Source organism: Salminus brasiliensis, chromosome 17, assembly GCF_030463535.1.
Source record: "Salminus brasiliensis chromosome 17, fSalBra1.hap2, whole genome shotgun sequence".
NCBI lineage: Eukaryota > Metazoa > Chordata > Actinopteri > Characiformes > Bryconidae > Salminus > Salminus brasiliensis.
Window position 1 is genome coordinate 24,273,676 of NC_132894.1, and position 22,710 is coordinate 24,296,385.

A 22,710-nucleotide genomic window follows, 5' to 3' on the forward strand; every position below is an offset into this window, starting at 1 on the left:
CCATTTTGCAAAGTGCGGACCACACTAGCTGAGGCAAGGAGGAGAAACTCGAGAAATTTGGGCTGGAGTTCTGGGGGCTTCGAGCTGATTAGACCCAAAGCCAGACCCCAAAAGTTCCTGCTTACAGTGAGGCAAGTTGCTCATGTGCTAGCCTGAGGTCGTTGAGATTAGACCGGATGTAGTTGTGGTAGGCTTGGAAGGACCAACGGCCAAGACGTTGAATGGTGTGGTCGGGAAGTTCTTGGCGGGAAGCTGTAAAGGCTGCGCCGATTCCGAAAGAATGACCAGAAAAATTATTAAGAGGGTAACCGCCGAGAGAGAGAATGTGTCGGAGGTGAGTGTGGAACCATTGACGGGATATGGTGGATCCTGCTTGTGTGACGAAAAGTGGGTCTGTTGGTTGAGCATTCTGTGAGAGCCTTCTGTTGATATGATGTACGAGGGGTTCATATGGAGTTGTGATTGTAGCTTAAAAAGGTAGATGGGCGTGGTTTTCCCCTGTTGATTAGTTTTACTTTATTTAAAGTTAAAAAATTAGAGTATGCGAATCGACGATTCCAAAGAAGGCTAAAAGAAAAATGGCTTTGAGTGTAGGGGAGATGGTAGCTGAGTAGTGAGCAGAACGGAGTGTCTGTAAGCAGTGCCACTGAACAGCTGAAGTGATGGACTTTAATTCCTTTTAGAAGAAGCAAGACCTGGGGGTAGTTGGAGGATGAATGAGGTAAACTGGTAATGAGTTTTGTAAAGAAATTGATGGAGCAGGCCAGGGAGAGGCAAACCAGCGACCATTATAGTAGCCCCCGAAGCCGGTAGAAGGAGCTGCGTCCATAAAGAGCTGGATGTCCGCAGAGTCGGCAACGACATCGCCATAAAAGAAGGATATGCAATTCCAGTGACGAAGCAAGGCAAGTCAAAACTTGAGCTCCAGTAGGCAGGAGTCTTCCAACATGACTCTGTGATGCAAGGATTGGACTGAAGAAGCGAGGTGAAGGAGGTGATATATGAAGGAGCGGCCCTGGGAGGCGTAGTTAAGGTGGCCCAGAAGGAAGAGGAGCTGCTGTTTGGTACAGCTAGGAGAATTGAGAAAAGCAGAGAAAGAGTGAGTAATGCGGTCAAGTTTCTCCTGAGGAAAGGAGTCCAAGGTAATGCAAAGAAACTCAAGGGAGGTTGAAGGACCTCAAAGGGCCTCAGCGAGGGCATTGAAAATCTTTGGACTACTTTTGCAACCGATAGAAAAGTAAAGTAGAATTTGCAATCCCAGAAGACCCCAAAGAGATGCCAGAAATCAGGGTGGAGAGGTAGGACCTTGAAGGCAGAGACGACATCGGTCTTGTACAGCCAAGCACCACGACCAGCCAGTTTAATCAAGGTAAGGGCGTGGTCTACAGTGGCATAGCTGAGACAGAAATCCGAACTGGAAATGAGGCTGTTGCCTGGGGGCTCAGCGGAACCATGTGGGGCAGAAAGATCAATGACGCTTCCTGCCAGTACTTGATTCGATTGGATTAAAAAAGGGGGGGGGCAATCATGAATCCCTCAGATACTTCCTTCACCAAAAGTGACGAGACATCAGAACAAGAACCCGAAAAGGAGACCATCCAGAAGGTAACAGGCACATGGAGCAGTCTGCAAGAGGATGCGAAACAGCCAACATGGTTGAAGTTATTGCTGTCTGTCCAGGAAATACACCTGGTGCCTGTGGCTATCACGAGCATTGGAGGAAGACTATCGGGTAGCGGGCCCAGCCGCGCAAGCAGGGGGTGCGGGTGGCCGGAACGAGGAAAAGAGAGCGTCAACAAGGGAGCAGGAAGAAGCGGGATAAGCGGGGCAGCCACAAGCCTCACGGGAAAGCACAGTGCGGCCAGCAAAGACCCGGCAGTAGAATTCCAAGTCCAGGGTGAGATTCGTGGGGAGATTCCACTGCTGGAGTCGGGGCCGCGGCTCTCGCAAAAAAGCGCTGATGGTACTCGTAAAAACTAGTCCCACCAAAACGAACAGCCAGATTTAGAATAGTTGCCAGGTCCAATTCCTAGCAACGAGAAGGGAAGGCGAAGAATAGGACATCACGATATATAGAAAAGGCGAGGGCAAATTCAGGGAGAGGGAGAGGGGAAGGACAATTGAGGGAGGGGGAAGCGAAACAGCACAGAGAACAGTACCAGCAGAAGCAGCAACAGGGAGAGGAGGAGAGAGACGAGAAAAAACAGAAGGCGCAAGCAGTAGGCCAGTGGGCCTTCTCTCGAACTTTCATTTATTACATAACTTAACATTAATTGTCAGTAAAACTTTGTGATTACAGTTAAGTTTTTTGCTTTTTCAGTGTATTGGCTACATGTGGATGTTCTTTATGCAGTTTTCATTATAAAACCTGAAAATAATGGAGCAGATTTGTAGCCTTTTATATTTGTAGGACTCATTCACCATATATGTCAAATCACAAAAGAAGAAGAAAATATTAAAATATGGTGGATAAAGATAGTACAGAAGCATATCATGTCATCTTTTTGCATGGTGGTTATATAGCACTGTTTATTTATTCTCTTTAAAATGCCCAGGATAAGAAAAGTTACAGCTTACAGCTTTATATGTTTACAAAGCTTTTACATTCATAGCAGTCAAAGAGACATTTTGCTGAAGACACTATTATTTTAAGACTGACACAAATGGGCAGGGCATGACTGTTGGCCAAACCCCACTGTCTGATAGTCAGTTTGACAAGCCTTAAAAGACACAGCACAAACGCAATTCACATGCCAACCTTAAACATTGTATCAGTTAAAAGATCAAGAAATACTTGTGCACTTTTGCTAGCCAACAGTCTTATGGCACACCATGTAACTTAAGTTGGAATCACTGACTGCGATTAACACCAAAGCCTTTTTCCTAACTCAAGGATAATATATACATTTCTTTAATTTTCAATAATAATAATAATAATAATAATAATAATTTAAATAAATAAACTGTACATAGTGTACATAGGGTCTGAAGGCCCTTACTAGTTTAGTGATGTTACATGTGTTTTAAAGAAAAACAAAGACCTTTGAAAACTTAATTTCTGCACTGTGTCTTAAAATTCATCACCAGAAGAGGCCAACTTAATTTATGAATACCTTAATCAACACAAACATAGTCTCTCTCTCGCTCACACACACACAGCTAATTTGTGGCCATTCAGTCTTCATCCCCTCTAAGCTCGCTGGGCAGGAATTTGTACTGTTGTTGTCTGATTTGAGCAAGCTTCTTCCTGGCTTCTTCCAATTCTCTCTCCTTCCTCAACATCTCTTCCTGTGCAGCAATGATCTAAGAAGGTAACAAAAACACACATTAGAACATTTCTCCAGTGCAGCTTTAAAGACGTACTCCCAATTTTCCTTCAATCTCTTTCTCTTCAAGATCAATTACCACAGTCATTATTGTGCCCTCCCCCGGGGCGATCCCGAGGCACTGCCCACAGGCCCATAAGGACTTCCGGCTCATTTGTGGTCATTTCGTGTTCATATGCACCTGGGACTGGGAGCATTTAAGGTTACTGTTACTGCGCCAGGTGACCAACAGACTCCGACACACTCTGCTGTTGCCCCAAGAACTGTCCTTGGGTTCGAACAGCCTAATTCAAGGCTTCCATCCCTGCTGTTCAGAGGGTTTTGGCCATGAAAATAAAAAACCAAGGACTGGGAGGAGCAGGGCGCGACTAATGAGATCAGAACGTGGGAAGAGGACAAATGAAAACAACAAGCCTAGCTTGGGAACCGGGTGTAATAACAGAACCAAAACCGCAAGCCTTGCTTTGAAACCAACAGGGATAACTTAAACAGCCAAAAGCCATGCTTGAGCGATACTAAAGGGAAACTAGAACTGAGAACTAGAGCAGCGCTCTACATAAGGGGTAACTGGAGAACCAGCTGCCTGGTTTCATGGCCAAAACCCTCTGAACAGCAGGGATGGAAGCCTTGAATTAGGCTGTTTGAACCCAAGGACAGTTCTTGGGGCAACAGCAGAGTGTGTCGGAGTCTGTTGGTCAGCCTGTTACTGCGCCAGGTGACCAACAGACTCCGACACACTCTGCTGTTGCCCCAAGAACTGTCCTTGGGTTCGAACAGCCTGAGCAGCAAGTCACCCAACTAGCTGGTACAAGCTTCATTGGAGCCCACTAATACTCCTAGCCCAGTCACTCCATCCCATAATTCGTATCTGGTGGACAAACCTGATGCATATTCTGGCGATCCAGAGCTCTGTGCAGGGCTTCCTGCTTTAGTGCTCTGTATTTTTCAGTAATCAACCAGCCGGCACTAACCAGGCGAAGATCGCCTTTATGGTATCCGGTCTCATGGGCAGAGCTCTGGATTGGGCCACCGTCACCTGGGAGGAACTTCATGAAAGGCCCTTCTCGGAGTATCAGAAACATTTCAAAAGGGCTCATTTGAAAAAACATTTGAAAAGGGCTCACGAAGGGCGATCTCCTTCTGTGGCTGGAACAGGGCATTCGTTCGGCAGCCCACTATGCGCACTATTTCCGCACTTTAGCCACGAGTAGTGAGGGACTCTGCTTCTACTGCGGGGAAGCGGGACATCAGCGAAGGGACTGCGGGAAGCACTCGCATGGAGGTTCCCGCCTGATCACCGGAGAGCGGCGAGTGTACCCATCAAGGGGTTGGGAGCACGGTCGATCACGTTGTCAGACTGGTGTTGTTTCAACATTAATCGACTGCGGCGTGGAGGGCAGATTCTTGCAAGCGGACATCGTGGACCAGCTCAACATCCCAGGCGAGCCGCTCAAGAGACCTCTCCGCATCCCCACCCTGGACGGGCACCTGATGGGTCCAAAACCCATAACCCACTTCACCACCAAGGTGAAGCTGGCTGTCAGCTTTCTCCACAAGGAGGAGACCTCCCTGTTAGTTCTCCCGGTCTCCGATCATGCCCTGATCCTAGGTTTGCCTTGGCTAGGCCAACACAACCCCCACATTTCCAGACCCAAAAGGGAAATCGTGTCCTGGTCCCTGTATTGTCAGGATCACTGTTTGGACCTTGCCCCCCTCCGACTCATGTCTACCACAGTAGAGATCCCTGAACCTGAGGTTCAGGTCGTCCTGCCCCAGAGTACATACACTGGAGATCAAAATTAGAGAACAACACACAATTTCCTAAATGTCATGGTCACTATGTAGTTCTATGTGAATTGATCCTAACAGGAGAGCAGTATTTTAAACAGTTGCATATATTCTAAAGCACAGTATAAAAAACTTAAATGAGGTATTTGAAAAACACTGATCAAAATTAGAGAACACTTTCAGACACCTGCAAGTTGTTGGTGTTAATCTGGCACCTGGTGCTAATTTCCTTAATTATCTGACAAACAGCTGGCAGCATAACTTTCCAGTTTTCACTGACTTTGCAAGATGGAAAGCCGTTCCAAAGTGACTAAAACCCTCCGTCAGCAGGTTGTCAAGATGAAGGCTAAAGGGGTGACCCTATCAGCCATAGCAAGAGAAGTTGGTCGTTCAAAGTCTGTGATTTCTAGAATACTGCATCTTTACAACACCACAAACTCATTCAAGTCCCCCAAGAAGGCTGGTCGTCCACGAAAGACAAATGCAAGAGAGGACAGGATAATGCGGAGAATCTCCATGGGTAATCAGTTCAACACTGCAGCTGGAATTGCTCGCCAGTTCAGCACTGAACAGGGTAAGGACCCATCTCGTCATACAGTGTCTTGACGTTTAAGAGCATTTGGACTGAAAGCCCACTCTGCAGTGACCAAACCTCTAGCAGAAAGAATCAAAAGGCTAGATTAACCTTTGCTGAGGAGCATGTTGTGTGGACAGAAGAAAAGTGGTCCAGAGTTCACTTAAGTGATCAAAGCAAGTTTAATTTATTTGGGTCTGATTGGGAAACATTATGTTTGTCGACAAACTGGGGAAAGACTGAGCCCAAAGTGTGTAAAGAAGGTGGAGGAGGACATGTCATGGTTTGGGGAAGGTTTTCAAGCAGCAGGAGTTGGGCCTCTCATACAGCTACATGGCAGAGTGAATGCAAGTGTGTATCAGAACCTTCAACAACACATGGTCCCTTCCTTGCGTTTGTCACTCAATCAGCCAGCAATTTTCATGCATGACAATGCCCCCTGTCACACAGCAAAACGGGTAAAGCAGTTCCTTGAAACGGAAAATATTGAAACTAAGAAATGGCTAGCTCAGAGTCCTGATCTAATCCCAGTAGAAAACCTCTGGAAAATCCTTGGTGATAAAGTTATGGCAAAGAAACCCACTACAGTTACTGAACTGTGGAAGAAACTGCAAGTAGAGTGGACCAAAATCACACCAGAGCAGTGTGCTACAGTCATTGCTGTTCTCTAATTATGATCATTGTGTTTTTGCAAAATAGCAAAAGTGTTCATAAATTGTTCTCTAATTTTGATTTAGATATGCAGGATGTCTTTAGTAAGACCCAGACTAGAGTTTCACAAGCCAGGCTTGAGGTTTCGATTCCGTTATTACTCCCCTGTTTCCCAAGCTAGGCTTGTGGTTTTCCTTTGTCCCCTTTCCACGTTCTGATCTCAGTAGTTCACAGATCGCTCCCTGCTCCTCCCAGTCCCAGGTTTGTTGTTTTCACCGCTTGGTTTGTCACGTTCTGTTTGAGTTTTAGTTTTGCCCCATAGATTGCTGCACCTTGGTTTCACTGCACCTTATTTTGTATCCCTGTTTTTTAATAAATCTTGCTCAGTTCCATTTCTGTGAGTGGTGTTCTTGTCTTTGTCTGGCCACACACGCCATAACAAATGGAGGCAAATGTCCAAATGTTTCAGTACCCATTTTAAGCATGCCTGAAGTCAATAGGTTTATTGTAAGTGTATTTAAAGAAAAAAAAAAGAAAGACGGCAATCATCAGTATGTGAATGTGACAAACTATGGAATAAAACACTACAAATAATTATGAAATAAAGAGTTCACCTGAGCAATTCCTCCAACAAATTTTGTCTTGACCACCACATTTTCATCATCTGCCTTGTCAAAGGCTGCTTTCTGAGCTGCTTTCACCAGATTATCTGAGGCTCGCTTCACTGCATTGCCTGCAGCCTGTGTAGAACAACCGCACAATAATACCTGGTCATCTGTCAAGAGAACTCATTTTTATATTAATTAAATCAATTCCAACAAGACAAGTATTCAATATTATATTCTACAAATAGTCTATGAATACTTGATAATAATATGAATGATAATATTTAATTATTTTACTTTTGCTCTTGTGAATAAACTGTTACCACCTGGGTTTGCACTGAAAAACAAACTTTTACTGCCAACACTCAATATGTCCGACACACTATACAGCTCATAAGTTAATTTCCTACCTGCAATCTCCTCATAGCTTCAGAGTCCTGATCAGCTTTCACTTTGCAGGCCACGAGCAGTTGGGCAGTGGACGCAGCTACCTGCTTGGCTGAGGATATAAGCTTCTCCTCACTTGCATGGCCTTGCACAGATGCATTTGCTGCTTCACAAAGGTTACTGGTTGCTGCCGCAACCATGCGTGCCTGTAACAGTGCCATAGCACAGCTTCAACAACATGCTTAATTTGGATTGAGAATGATGCATGTCTTGCTGAATCACACAACCTACACCTTTGTAATAATAATGCCATGATGCTATTCATACTCACAGCTGATATTAGTCCTTGTGACCACTGGCCATCATCGTCAGCATTAGCAGAGATGGAGCCCACCTGTGGAGACAAATCATGGACATATTTTAAACATTATGAATATTTTAAAAACTCATATTGCATTTACTAAAAAGATAACCAGAGCAATTCACTGATCTCTATATAATTAGCCATGTTGTGTGTATTGTTTTGTGTAGTTTGTGTGTAAGTGTAGACATGTTACCTTGCCCTGTGCCACAAGCTCCCTCTGGGCAGCTGAAGCTGATTTGACCAAGGCACTAGTTGCTGCGGCAATAGATTTGGCTGCTTCCAAAATTTGCTCCTCAAAGTCCAGACTTTCATCAGCTTGCTGCAAAGAGTCAACATACAGATTATTAGTTAATGCCAATAAAACAAAAGAAAAATTAAAATGAATTTACCATGTAATAACCATGACAGATACAATTATTTCTTTAAACGGTTCTTTTTCCTCTCTAATAGTATGGATGCACAAGTATATTTTTGGGCATGTTCCAAAATCAATACAAATTCAAAATTATACATACAGACTCAAATATACATACACCCTCTCATTATTAATTCAGCTGTGGTTCCAATGTTATTTTTTAACTTGCCAATGCCTCTTCCTGTAATCATAACAAACTATAGACAGCAGCTTCTCTGTGCCAACATGAAAAGGGTTTGTGTGACAGCTCTTATTAGATTGAACAAGACACAGTACAATAGGAAAGTCCAAGGTGTTCAGTGCAGAGGACATTTAGATTAGTATATATTTTGTCAATATTGCTTTTTAAATGACAATTTAACCTCACTTTGTAAAACACCCCCTGGTGGTCAAAGGTAATATGTAGCATTGGCAAATAAAAACAAATAAAAATACCAACAGGTTCATATGTGCCTTATGGGCAAACAGTGGGGCAACCTCTTCTAAGAGATCACACAGTTGACTATTTCAAAGATCAATTACAGATTAATGCTTCTAAGAAACATACTCTATCTATCCAGTATTTAAACAGTGGGAGGACACTGTTTAAATACATTTGATATGTAGTTGAAGTGAATTACAATGCACTGAACAAATTAGACTATACACTTAACCATTTCTGACCTAAAGCATGTGTATGTGTGAGTGTACCTTTGGTTTAGCTCTAGGTTTAAGCTGCTCCAGTTTTTTGGCAGCTGCTTCAATTGATGCTGCAGCTCCCAACAGCTCAGTTTCAGCGATCACTGTAGGGTCCTCTGGGTCAACCCACTCAGTGCCTGAATCACAGACACCCATACACCAAACATATACCAAACAGCAATCTAACAAATCGGGATAATTACGTCACACCAATCATAAATTTCACATATAGACAAAGTTCCTGTTTTCTTCCAGTAGCAGGATTGCAGACTAAAGATGTTAATGATCAACTCCGCTCAAAACATTACTCTGTTCACTCATGAGTAACTAAAACAAGGTCTGGATCAGACCAGAAAGCCCTTATTAGAACATACATAAACACTTAAAAAAAGGTCTGAGCTTAACAAATCAACAGCATTACCCAATATGTTTACCAAGTGAGCAGATTCATGAGAAACGGTTTCATGGGAAATGGTTACCTTTGCTCATTTCTAGATAGATTAGAGATCTATTAAAATTAAATCTAAATTAAAGACTCCCCAATCACACCTCATCTGAATTCACATGGGACATAATGGATTGGAAATGATAAAATATAAAATGGTGAAAAGAACAATGAAAATTAAGGAAAGGAATAAAAAAATTGGGCCTCTGGGTCTGAATGCTACTCACCCTCATCTGGTGCAAAAGGAGACAAAAACACCTTTGTTCACTTAACAAAAACAATACTGATTTTAAGGCATCAGTATTGGCATAACTGGACTAATAATACTGGTCACTATTATTCAATATGATTTAAACAGTTGAAAACTTTTTAACAGTGCTTTACTGACAAATATGATTGCCGATTTTCAACTGTAAACTGTCAGATATTGTCAGTTCTTAAGTGTTACAATTCTTAAACTCACAAAATGTTATTTAAAAAAAACTCACCCCATTCCTACCTTTCATGGTCTCTGCTGTCTGAATAAGTTCAGTAACTGCTCCAGCTACCTGTTTGGAGAACCAAGCCAGGTGTTGCTTCTGCTCTGGTGTGGGCCTCTGAAGGACCTACCAATACAGAGAGCAAGATTGTAAAATAATCATATAAAATAACGTGCCCAATTCACTTTATAAATATTAATAAACCTGGATATTATAATCTTTGTGCATAGGTTTGAGGTAATGAGCTCATGTCTGCAAGTACCTGCAACACATGATCCAATAGGTCCAAGAAGCCATTGGTACATTCTGCCCCATACAAAAGAGCTCTGCTCCTGACTTCTTCATTTACCCGGTCATGAAATGCTGCTTGCTATGACAGACACACACAAAAAAACAACATTTTAGCACTCCCATACTGCATATACTGCATAAGATGCATAATAATATATACATATAACATACACACACCTTGCATGTTGTCAACATGTCTGAGATAACTTTGCGGCTAAGGTTAGCTGTTGAGATTACATCTTCCTGTCTGGTGGAGTTTCCAGCAGCCACAGCTTTAGCTGTTGCTGTAGTTATGCCTTTGGTCATGTGAATGAACTCCTCTGGAGTGCTGAATTTTCCTGGAGCTTCTTTAGACTGAAAAACCTAAATAAGGCAAAATTAAGTCGCATTTCGCATCAAGCATAACAGTGTTTATTGTATTGTTGAAAAGACCACAGGTTGCAACAAAGCATGAAAAGCAGACTAATTATATAACCTATTCAATGGCTCCAAATTTATGCCCCAAAAATAGCATCTGGTATAAGCTTGGTATTAGGTTATGTTACAAAGTATTGAGTTGAAATACTTATTTTCCACCATAATTTACTAATAAATTCTTTAAAAAAAAAAATTCTTTTTTTTTTCCTTTTCCCTTTCCTTTTTTTCCATTTTGTATCTCATAGTTGAAGTACCTATGATGAAAATTACAGACCTCTCTCATCTTTCTAAATAGGAGAACTTGCACAATGAGTGGCTGACTAAATACTTTTTTGCCCCACTGTACATGCTTGAGTGACACTCAAATATTAGTGCAAATATCATTTAAATATTTTGTGTACCTGGTATCTGCCATGCTGTAATTGTTTGCGCAGAAAACTGCAACAGTCTCATTAGGCCTAAATTACACTGAAGGAAATGGTCATTGTTTGGGTGTGCACAATATTCTTACAATGAGTTCTTGTCTGATATACTCAATGGCAGCCTCCAGTGCTCTGGTGCCTCTAGTTGCCTCATCTTCCACTGCTTTCACAGTCTTCAGCAAAGATGTCACATTGGTTACCATCACCTGTTTCTCACACAGACACAGGAGCGAGAGGTAGACTGTAGCTTTGAACATCTGATGACATACATATATTAAATACACTACACAAAAACAAAAAGACAAAAATACTGAGACACCTACACATTCCAACTACAAAAGCTTTCACAGGTAATAATCTATTTTACTACAAGATTTTGGATTTCACCCAGGGGTTTTAGGCCCCATGAAAAGATATTACATTGGGCCCAACAGCTCTAAATATTTAGCAAAAATACTTAACGACAACATTTTCAGGGCCCCTGTCACACACACCCTTAGAAGCATATCTCTCTTGGTGTGCTGAAGTATTAAAAAGTCCCTCCATTAATACTAAGGGGCCTAGTCCAACCCCTGAAAACAACTTCAAAGCATTATCCTTCCTCCATCAAACATTAAAATTGAAACAATGCAGACACATTCTCCTGACATTCATCAAACCCAGACATGTCCATCTTACTGCCAGATAGAGAAGTGCGATTGGTCATTCCACAGACAATGTTTCCACTTAGTTTAGTGTTTAGTGGCAGTGTACTACACATCTCTCCATCCAACGCTTGCCACTGTGTGGCTTGCATGCAGCTGCTTAGCCATGGAAAGCCATGCCGTGAAACTCCAGAGACTGATATTAATGCCAGAGGAGGTTTGAAATTCTGTAATTATTGAGTTAGCAGAGCACGTTTTATTTTATGCACTTTGCGACCCCATTTGGTGACCCCGCTCTTTAACTTTACATGGTCTACCATTGCCACTGGCCAAGTTGCTGTGGTTTCTAAATCCTAATTTTTAATAATACCACTCACAGTTGATGGTGGAATATCCAGGAGAGATTTTTTTTATAAACTGGCATGTTACAATTGTGGCATCCTATTAAAGTACTGGAAAGTGCTGGAATTCAAAGAGCTTATTAGAAGAACCCATTCTTTGATTTTATACACCTGTGGGACTGAATGAAATGGCTCAATTTTAAGATTGATGTGTGGCTCAATACTTTTGTCCACGTAGTGTACTTACTATTTTAAGGGAAACAACACACGTAACACAGTTATTTTTTTATACAAAAAGTCAGGTTTTGGGGGGAAAACATTATGAATTATAACAATAACATAATTCTCACAAATCTGAGTTAAGAGGCAATTGAATTCCTGTTGTTTCCTAATTCTTTCAATGCTACTACTGATGTGGTAGTTGGATTTGCTTGTCCACGCATTCACACACAATGCTTTTTTAACTGTCCTTTTTGATGTCCATTCGATGTTTTCATTGCCTTTGATGTCCTATGCTGATCACACTGATTTTCTGAGCCCACTGTTAAGGCTGGTGTGAAGCACTTCTGTTGAGCACTTCTCTGCTCCTATTCCCCAGACAGTTCCAAATGTAAACGTGTTAAAACTAAAAACATGAAATGAAAAATCTATAAAAAATTCCCCCACAATGATTACTATGCACTACACATTTTAACCAATAATTTGTACTGTTCATCAAAATAATTCCTTGTTAGACTAGACTAGTACCCAATTTTTATATGTATACATTATGTACCTTTGCTGCACCTTTGAGCTGGAGCATGGATGGGTCTTCTGCTGCTTTGCCCGCTGCACACTTGGTGGCGCCAACAAGGTCAGCTAAAGCTTTAGCAACATCTTTTACGGTATTGATCAACACGACCTATGAAAAGGAAACGTTGTCTCACGCACAATATCATATCATCCTTTCCTGTTTTGCATCTGTAAAACACATCTGTGAATGTCATCAATGACAATTTCTTACGGTCATGACAAATTATTATGAAATAAATCTGATTTATAAATTTCCTGTTTGTCTACCTGAGTCTCAGGATCATCTGGGCCGATGCTGGCTGCTCCTAGTTTCACAACATCAGTAAGCTGTGTGATGGTCTTGGCTGAAGACTGGGCAGCCCAGGCTAATTTCTCCTGACCAGAAGCTGCACCAGACACCAGGTTTTTTGTGTCCTCCACCAGAGCCTTAGCTGTCTTCAAAATATTCTCCCTAAGAATAACACATGGCTCAGAAGTACATTCGTATCTTATTGTTTTCAGCTTAGTGCAATTGATTACAATCCTCATTATATAATAAAAATTGCATGTCAATACAAAAACTGTCTGACTAACACTGTGTTACCTATGGTCAGCAAAAGAATCTGTGTCAATTTCAGCATTGAGTGTCCCAGCTGAGGCAAACATGATTGTGGTGTCCAGGTCAGCAATGATTCCAGATACAGCACTGGCTGCAGTGATGCATGCCTGAGTGCCTTTATTGCCAGCCTGCAGAGCAGATAACACCATAGAAACCTAACAGAGACACACAGACACACACAGAGCCCTGGTTCATTTAAGTTTATACTCTCTTAAAAATAAAGATTCTACAAAGGTTCTTTGACTGATGCCATAAAAGAACTTTTGCTTTCAGAAAAAACAAAAAAGAAGAGCTTTGCAGTTGGTAAAGAACTATTACATCCATTTTGTAAGCAAACACACAGACACACACCCCTCACTTAAAAAATGGTTCTTTATGGAACTAAAAGACATCACTCAAAGAACCCTTTGTAGCACATTTATTGTTAAGAATGTATTTTACATGCAGATACACACTCTTATGCCTTCATCAGGTCTTACTGGGTGATATGTAAGAAAGTCATCGCTTAATACAGTTGAAACCAGAAGTTTACATAAACTATATACAAAGACACATATGCATTTTCTTTCTCATGGCCTGACATTAAATCAGAATAAATTTTTCCCATTTTAGGTCAATTAGGATTCCCAAAATTATTTCTATTGGCTAAATCCAGAATAATGAGCGAGGGATTTTTTAAGGCAATTTTTATTACTTTCTTCAAAGTCAAAAGTTTAAATACATTTCATTCATTTTTGGTACCATTGCCCTTAAATTGTATCACTTAGGTCAAACATTTTGGACATCCTTCCTAAGATTCTCAAAATAGTTGGCAGGAATTTTGGCCTTTTCCTCCTGACATAACTGGTGTAACTGAGCCATGTTTGTAGGCCGCCTTGCTCGCACATGTCTTATCAGCTTTGCCCATAAATTTTCAATAGGATTGAAATCAGGGCTTTGTGATGGCCACTCCAAAACATTGACTGTGTTATCTACAAGCCACTTTGTAACCAGTTTGGCAGTATGCTTCGGGTCATTGTCCATTTGCACCCAAGCTTTAACTTCCTGGCTGAGGTCTTGAGATGTTGCTTCAGTATTTCCACATAATGTTGTTTCCTCATGATGCCATCTATTTTGTGAAGTGCACCAGTCCCTCCTGCAGCAAAACAACCCCACAACATGATGCTGCCACCCCCGTGTTTCACTTTTGGGATGGTGATCCACAATCCTAATATCTGATTTCTTTCGCCTTTCCCATGATGCAGTGTGTTTCAGTTGTGCCTTAAACATACATTCACAGGTGTGTCTCTAATGAACTCTAGTTAATATTGCCAATAAACCTAGCAGATGCTTCCAAAGACATGACATCATCATATGGGCTGTCCCAAATTGCTTAAAGGCAAGTAATCTAAGTGTATTTAAACTTTTGGAAGATAGATAGATAATGGAATGTTCTTAAATGGCAGGATCAGTCCCCTGACCTGCAGAAACTGAAGACGGCTGCAGTAATGACCTATTAAAGCATCTTAAGAGAGGAAACTCAACATTTGGTGACGTTCATAAGATCCAGACTTTGGGCAGCCACTTTTTAATGCATCAAAACATCAATTGTTTGTTTGTTAAATTTCTTTTGAGCCTGTGTTAACAGTGGAACAATGTAAAAAATGGATTTTAATTGAATTGAATTTAATTTAGAACTGAAAGTCTACATTCCAATAATATATTAAATAATTAATTTCAGATCCACTGAGAAAATAACAAATAAAAATAAAACTAATAATAAACTGTCTCACTGTCCAAATACTTCTAGACCTGATGGTATTTTTGATGGTACCTTTTTAGTGACAACGCGTGCACACTCAATGAGTTCTTGCTTGGTGATTGAGTCAGATGGGCAGATCTGCAAAGCTCCAGCTTTCTGCACCATCACAATGCAGCCATGGCCTAGCTCCTGCACGCGTGTCTTTATCTGTACCCCAATCTGCAAATGGAAAGCTCAATGTGGGGTTACACACAGCTAATTTTCAAACTGCAATTCAGCTTTGGATAAACATCTTTAAATTTGAAAAGAAAAAAAAACAAAACAGAGCAGTAATAGAGAAAATAAATTTGAAAATAAGAAAATAATTTTGTCAGCATCATACAGGGTTTATATATATAAATAAATAAAAACACAACACCTCCTCAGGCTCAGCTGTAGCAGCAGCGAGACATCCATGTAGTGCCAGTTGACCATAGTCTGCTGTGACCCGAGATGCAAGACTACCCAGCTCCGCAGGACCACTCACTGACTTTGTCATCTAAGCGGAAGAAGAACGAAAGAGAGCAAGAGAGATAAATGAAACAGACTGTGTACTTGGACACTGTCTGAAGAGGTGAATCATTGTTGCTCACCATCTCTTGTACTGTAACAGCAATGGTTTTGGAGTACTTCACCATGATGGTCTGGTAGTCCACAAAGGAACCTTTTGGCTCTGATGGAGTCCCCTCACCCAACTACAAGAGCAGAACATATGTAGAAGCATATTTTCAATTAAACATACAATATACGAATTACTTAAATTGCAATTACATAATTTAATATGCCATCTAATATAGTAAAACCGGTTAGAGCTCCAGGCTATTGATGACAAGGTTGTGGGCTCGGCAAGCTGCCACTGTTAGGCCCTTGAGGAAGGCCCTTCACCCTCTCTGCTCCCCAGGCACTGAAGTTGGTTGCCCACCACTCTGTGTGTGTGTATGTGTGTGTGTGTGTGTGTGTGTGTGCTCACTGCCCCTAGTTCACTAGTGTGTGTTCACTACCACAGAAGGGTAAAATATGAAGGACACATTACGCTGTACATAGTACAGGGGCAGATACGTGAACCTTTACCTTTACACTGGCCTGTATTATCTGACTGATTTTCTTTCTCTTTAACAAAACACCCATAAAAACACAACAAAACATTGATTACAACACACAAACAGCAAAATGAATCAATAAATTATTAAGACAATTTATGGCAGAGCTGCAGTTATATCTACAAGTTCTGATTGTTTGTTACCTTGCCCATGGCATCAGCAATGGAGTCCACCATACCACCTACTATGCCCACCTCACTGGCAGTCTCATTCAGGGTCAACAATAAGTCATCAACTGCTTCCCTCATCAGTTGGGTCGCCTCTGCTATGGCATCATGGGTAAGGGTTGCCTGAAATCACCAAGAAATATGTTTATTTATATATATATATATATATATATATATATATATATATATATATATATATATATATATATATATATATATATATATATATATATATAAAAGAAAATTATAAATGGCAAACCTTTGGGTTCCCCCCACCCTCCTTGGCAGCATAAAGCATTTGCAGAGCAGACTCAGCTAAGGTTTTGGTCTGGTCTAAAAGATTCATCTGCTGCTGGTGGTGAATGATTTTAGAAGCCATGGCCACTGCTGCACTGCACAGAGGCTCAAAGTAATTAGCAAGCTGAGACACCTGTGAAAAGAAAAAATATTTATAAAAAAAGATCTGTGGGTGGGTCAAGTGTGGGTAGATATATAATGGATATCAAAGTGTGCAAAGACAATTCTAATTAGTCTAAATAAGTTTACCTTACTGAAAGGTTACCTTTAGTGTTTATATATATTTACATATATTTTAAGAGAAAGGTCAAGCTGATAGACATTTGACAGTAGGCCAAATGGTTAGAGAGGTGGGCATGAGACAGAAAGGTAATCGTTTTAAATCAGGTAATCAGGTAGGGGGGGGGGGGGTGAAGGTGGTCTCCTCCCTCAATCCCCAGCTGAAGTACCAACTGCCCACCGCTCTGTGTGTGTGCTCACTGCCACTAGTACATGTGTGTTCACTACCACGGATGGAGCAATTTCGGAGGACACATTTCACTGTACATTGTGTATTGCACCTTTACCTTTATTCCATTTGCTTATCTTTGCAAGGCGTCAATCACTCCAGCAACCACTGATTGTTAGAATAGTTGACACCTTTTGGAAAATACCAAAAAAATGGATCCCCCTTTGTTTTTTTTTTTGGTATTTTCCAAAATTTTCTTCTCAATTTACCCTACTCTCACCCATGTGCTTACAGTGATACATGTATAGGCAGCCAACCACATATTTTCAAACTGTTGCAGCAAAACACAGTTTGAGCAGAATGTGAACTGCCATCATTTGGATAGCACAATGCTAGCCAAATTGGCTGGATAATTTGGTTGAGTCACAGATGAGAGGTGGGCCTGTACACACACACACACAAAAAAAAAAACAATAGTATTTTTAAAGCAAAGTGGCCTATAAGCACCGTGTGTCCCAGTTGCGCTGCCTCCCCCTTGGCTGCTGTGGAAATTGGCTCAACCAGGTGGCCCACTTCCTGCACTGATGACATCAGCTGCTCCTGCAAAGCCTGAGGGGGTAGAACCAGCCTTGTTAACACTCACTGAGCAAAAATTATATAACGCTTCAGCAGATTATACACATTATGTCCAAATGTTTGTGGACACCCTTCATTCAGCGACCCATTGCTGACACAGATGAGCAAATGCACATTGTCTAGTGCCTGTAGAGAAATATTGACAATAGAACAAGAAGCAGATAAATATGAAAATCCCTGAGCTGTGGTGCAGTTTGGTGAGACATCCAAAACTTTTGGGATGAGTTGGGGTGGTGATCATCAAACATTAGTGACCTCACTAATGCTCTTGTTCCTCAAGGCCATTAAATCCTCATAGCAAGCTTTTAAAATTCAGTAGAAAGCCTTCCCTGGACAAAAAAAGACTCAAACAAAAGCTGAACAAACTTTGATTTCAGAAGAAACAATGAAGGAGTAGGTGTCCCAATATTCGTCCATACAGTGTATATCTATATTATTTAACATTCTTTCACAGCTGCTGATAATTACCTCCAAAGAGATGTCCTCTTGAGCAGGTAGATTTTGACTAACAGCAGCAAGAGATTTCTGTTCAATATCTCTGATACATTGATTAACACAGTTTATGGCAGAGTCACACTCCCTCTGACCAGGAGCCTTGTCCCTGCAGAATGAAATAGTAATACATTAAAACATTGCATTTTTAACTGTGCTTATGTATATGTTTCTGTATTGTACCTGATAGCCATGATGAGGCTCTTGATGGAGTCCGACACAGTATGTGAGTGGTCAGCAAGCAAGGACCATGTGGAAGGATCTTTTGGGTTTATAGCCAAGGAGCGTGCAGTCTTCAAGAGCTGTGTAGAACTGTACAGCATGGAGCATGCTGATTGAAGGATTGGCTCCTGTGCAGCAGAGCCCTAAAGTTTGGTGTGCATTTGCCATTATAGTCCTTACGTTAAAGTGTATTATGAAAAGTCAGAAATTACTAAAAGCAGAGGAGCACAAAAAACAACAACAACAAAAAAACAAACACACCTCCTTGCTTATTTGAGCAGGAACACTGGCAAATGCAGGGTTGGAGACAAAAGTAGTCAGATTGTCCACAGCTTCAATGAGAGGAGCTGTTGTAACACGACATTTTCCACGATTCTCATCAGAGAAATCCCCATCAAGAGCCTGAACATACAATAATTTTTTTTTTTTTTAAAGTTACATTTAAGGGTATAACAATACACAAAAGTCTAATGCTGACTAGTTTTGAAACAATATGTGGTGTTGTAGTGTGTGGTTTGGGACACAGCCCCACTAAACAAAAACATCAGACAGAAGTTGTTAAAGCACAGAATGCATGCAAATGCAAACAGCATGCCATTGGTGGGCAGGGTTTATACTAGATTCTGAGGGCAGGAGTAAACCTGTGTTTGTGCACAACTTAGTGTTTGGTTCGTTTTGTGTTCATACTTCAAACTAACTGCACCAGTATTCGTATAGAAACTGACCGAGACTCACCTGCTTAGGCAGTCTTGTTTGGTGCACAGTAGAGTTCAAAAGGCAGCATTAACAATTACTCTAATGAAACATACTAACAGAGCAATTGCACCAGGATTTGTTTTAATTGAACCAAAGCTGACAAGCATACGTACTCTTAAACTTTTTACATTTAGCATCACTCTGCTATTTCATAGACGCTGATATTATAAATTACAATATTATATATTCATCTTATAAAGCAAATATGGTGACTGTAATAACAGTAAAAGGCGTAGTGACAATTAGGAAAATGTAGACAAAAATGTGTTCAGTGATTTTTAGTGAAGATTATCTTTCTACTGGAAAATGGGAAGTCCTTTCTTGGACCACTATAAGTACCAGAAAACCCCCACAAGACCTGCCTGATGTTTTGGGGATGCACTGCCCATTGTCATCTAGCAATAACAATTTGGCCCTTCTCAAATGTGTGTCAGACCCTTAACCTTTCCTATTTGTCCTGCTCAACACACCAACTTCAAGAACTGACCTAATACGTTCACTCCTTGATAGATCCCACTGTAAATTAAGACAATCAATGTTTTTGTTATTGTTATGGACAATCAGTGTAGCTAACAATACTTCATGGATTTCCACTGATTTTTCACTGTTTCTGTTTTTTAAAAAGTTATGTCCTGGCAGTGGTAGTACCTTAATAGTTTTGACCAGGTTGGCTGTGCTATTGGCCACCTCTTTGGCTGACTGGATAAAGTGACGTTTGGCAACAGGGTTTGCCGCCTTAGAGGAGGCCAGTCGGCAGGCGTTACACAATGCAGAGGTGTGTTTGGCCACAATGGTGGCAGCAGACAGCACCTACAACACACAAATATAATTGCACACAGCTTGTCATAACACCACAATTTTAGTTGACAGAAATACTAAATGTAGTATCAAATGTTTGGGGCAAAAACTAGGCCATAGCAGGGGTAAAATAAAATAAATGAAATAGAAGTGTTTATATGTTTGTCAAATTGCAGTATTGCAGAAAATAATTAAGTAACAAATGTTTAATTCATTAACTAAACACAACTGGTTTCAGACAGATTTCACAGAAAGAAAAAATCATAAAAAAAAATATATATAAAAGCATGTTAAAAATGGGTGTAATATTTGATACAAATCATGGCCTCTTGCAGACTAATTGTGATCGCTATGTTCAATCACATGCTTACCTGGGAGGGACTAGTGCCAGGGTCAATGAGGTTCTGACATGCCATCTTGATCGCCTGATTTGCTCGAGCAAACTGAATGGGATCCACTAAGCCCTGATGACCAGCCTGGCTGTTGGGGTCAGACACCCCTACTAAGTATGAAGTCTACAAATAGGAGAATGATCAAAATACTTGAATTAACAAAAAAAAAAAAGTGGTCAACAGAGAGCTAGATATATAATTGCAAAATCGGTTAACGTAATTGGAGAATATACTTATCAGCACTACAAAAACAGACAGGTACTAATGATCTGCTGTGCAAAAAACTAAGATGCAAAATGTCACACCTGTCTAGCTGCCTCCGTGAGCCCACATAAAGCCTTAGAGGCCACAGTGACGCACTCTCCAAAAGATGAAATATCTCCTGTCTTACAATTATGGGAGATACCAGCCACAGATTCACCAAGAACCTACACACACACAAAGTACATTTAACATATTAATCTGCATAGTATAAATAATTTAAATGTCTATTCAAATGTCTATTCGAATGTACCTTAGAGTTTACCATGATGCTCTCAATGCAGTCGAAGTATGACAACCCATTGACTGGCTCGTTAGGGTTATCTAACAGCATTCTCACAGCCTAGAAAAAACACAGCACACAATTAAAACACTATGAGATTAATTAAAAAGGCAGACAATAAAAAGATCATTTTGTTATTAATTTCATATTACTACAAATTTTAAAAATACTGGTACACTGTACATTGTTGTTTCGTCATATATTTCCAAGGCAATGAGTATTATACCAATAATAATGTTTGAATATGTTTAGTCTTTTTAGTTTTAAAGTATTTTTGTAAGTCATCACTCAGAACCAACACATTGCTGTCATTATCAGCAGTCCATATTTCTGATGCACTCTTTATTATGTTATTGTTAGCTAAGAGTGACTAGATGACGTTTTATTTTATTTAGCTGGCTAACAATGCAGGTGGTCTGATTACTGTTTAAAAAGGAGTGAGAGAAGCTATTCGTGCTGTGCCATTGGTTGGCCTGTGTGTTATTAAAGCCAAGGTGCTTGAGTAGTGCTGTCTGTATGTATGTATTAGCTAACTGATGTTACACAAGGATATGAAGATATGAAGAGATGATACTATAACATAACTGTGTGTATGTGTGTGGTTAGTCAGTCAGGATGGATATTCGATTTTTTTTCCAGAAAAAAAGAGACAGGTTCAGGTGCCAAGATGCAAAGGCAGCATTTGTTTTCTACTGCACGGACTGCAGTAGAGTCCACAATAATTTGATCTCCTGTTTTCAAATCTGGATTCTCACCAACATTTTATAATACATAGATGTGGTGGTGTATTAGTGTGTGCATTGGCACAAGCAGATAAGACTCAGCAGAGCTGCTGATGTTTTTAAACACCTTAGTGTCACTACTGGACTGAAAACAGGTCCAACCAGGTCCAACCAAAACTATCCAGTCCCATGGGCACCATCCTGTGACCACTGATTAAGAACTAGAAGATGATTAACACAACATATGAGCTTCTGTCTCTGACTTTACATCTACAAAGTGGACCAACAAAGTAGATGCATCTTATAGATGGACAGTGAGGTAATATAGTGTTTAAAAGCTCCAACAGCTCTTCTGAGTCTGATCTACTTGAACCAGCACACCACACACGAACACACCACCACATCAGTGTCACTGCAGTGCGGAGAATGATCCACCACCCAAATAATACCTGCCCTGTAGTGGTCCTGTGAGGCTCCTGATCATTGAAGAACAGGTGAAAGGAGTATTCAGTAAAAGTATACAGTTTTATATTATATTAAGTTTATCTTTTATTATATTTTACTTTGAATAAAATGTATGAATACATACATACATGAATACATACAATAAAATGATTTTTTTTTCTTTCGGTTTTTAGATTTGTTGGTGTCTTTCCAGCCGCAGTGTTTTCCCCAACACTGATTTTGGATTGATAGTCCAAAATGACTTTAAAATGTAGGGTTTCTTTTTTATGAGCTGTTTTCTTTTGGGTCCTCAGTACCCCTAAACCTCTAAGCCTACAATTGCCCTTGGTGTGTGTGTATGTAGAGTATATATATATATATATATATATATATATATATATATATATATATATATATATATATATATATATATATATTCGTATGTGGTGTGCTGGTTCAAGTAGATCAGACATACACACACACAGGTTGGGACTTCACAAGCAAAGATAAACGTTTAATGCGATTAATCACTTATCAGGAAGAAAAAACCCATTCTCAAAAGAAATTCACCATTAAATAAGAACCTCTGATGCATACCAATTTAGACACTTTCTATTTTACTAAATAACAATTTAATTACATATCTGGGTGCAAAGATTTTCCCCAAAACCAAGATTAAGCTCTATCAGATTGAA

General features: G+C 40.4%; 1 protein-coding gene across 5 annotated transcripts in view; it reads right to left on the reverse strand.

The window, feature by feature from the left end:
• Positions 1 to 2,422: 2,422 nt before the first annotated feature.
• The window catches only part of tln2a (talin 2a), a 48,022-nt gene continuing 27,734 nt past the window's right edge, over positions 2,423 to 22,710 (reverse strand). For 2 of the 5 annotated variants that reach the window (XM_072661167.1, XM_072661168.1), the window contains 26 exons: positions 20,820 to 20,909; positions 20,611 to 20,733; positions 20,285 to 20,428; positions 19,764 to 19,925; positions 18,621 to 18,761; positions 18,321 to 18,502; positions 18,114 to 18,246; positions 17,517 to 17,618; positions 16,524 to 16,694; positions 16,241 to 16,387; positions 15,591 to 15,692; positions 15,377 to 15,496; positions 15,031 to 15,177; positions 13,203 to 13,372; positions 12,887 to 13,070; positions 12,603 to 12,728; positions 10,932 to 11,048; positions 10,181 to 10,366; positions 9,975 to 10,082; positions 9,733 to 9,838; positions 8,801 to 8,925; positions 7,889 to 8,014; positions 7,663 to 7,725; positions 7,355 to 7,537; positions 6,954 to 7,079; positions 2,424 to 3,303 (listed from right to left, as the gene is read on the reverse strand). In XM_072661167.1, the coding sequence (XP_072517268.1) occupies positions 3,175 to 3,303; positions 6,954 to 7,079; positions 7,355 to 7,537; positions 7,663 to 7,725; positions 7,889 to 8,014; positions 8,801 to 8,925; positions 9,733 to 9,838; positions 9,975 to 10,082; positions 10,181 to 10,366; positions 10,932 to 11,048; positions 12,603 to 12,728; positions 12,887 to 13,070; positions 13,203 to 13,372; positions 15,031 to 15,177; positions 15,377 to 15,496; positions 15,591 to 15,692; positions 16,241 to 16,387; positions 16,524 to 16,694; positions 17,517 to 17,618; positions 18,114 to 18,246; positions 18,321 to 18,502; positions 18,621 to 18,761; positions 19,764 to 19,925; positions 20,285 to 20,428; positions 20,611 to 20,733; positions 20,820 to 20,909 (3,513 nt within the window). In that variant the 3' untranslated portion in view covers positions 2,424 to 3,174. The other 3 variants (XM_072661166.1, XM_072661165.1, XM_072661169.1) reach the window with 3 other exon arrangements.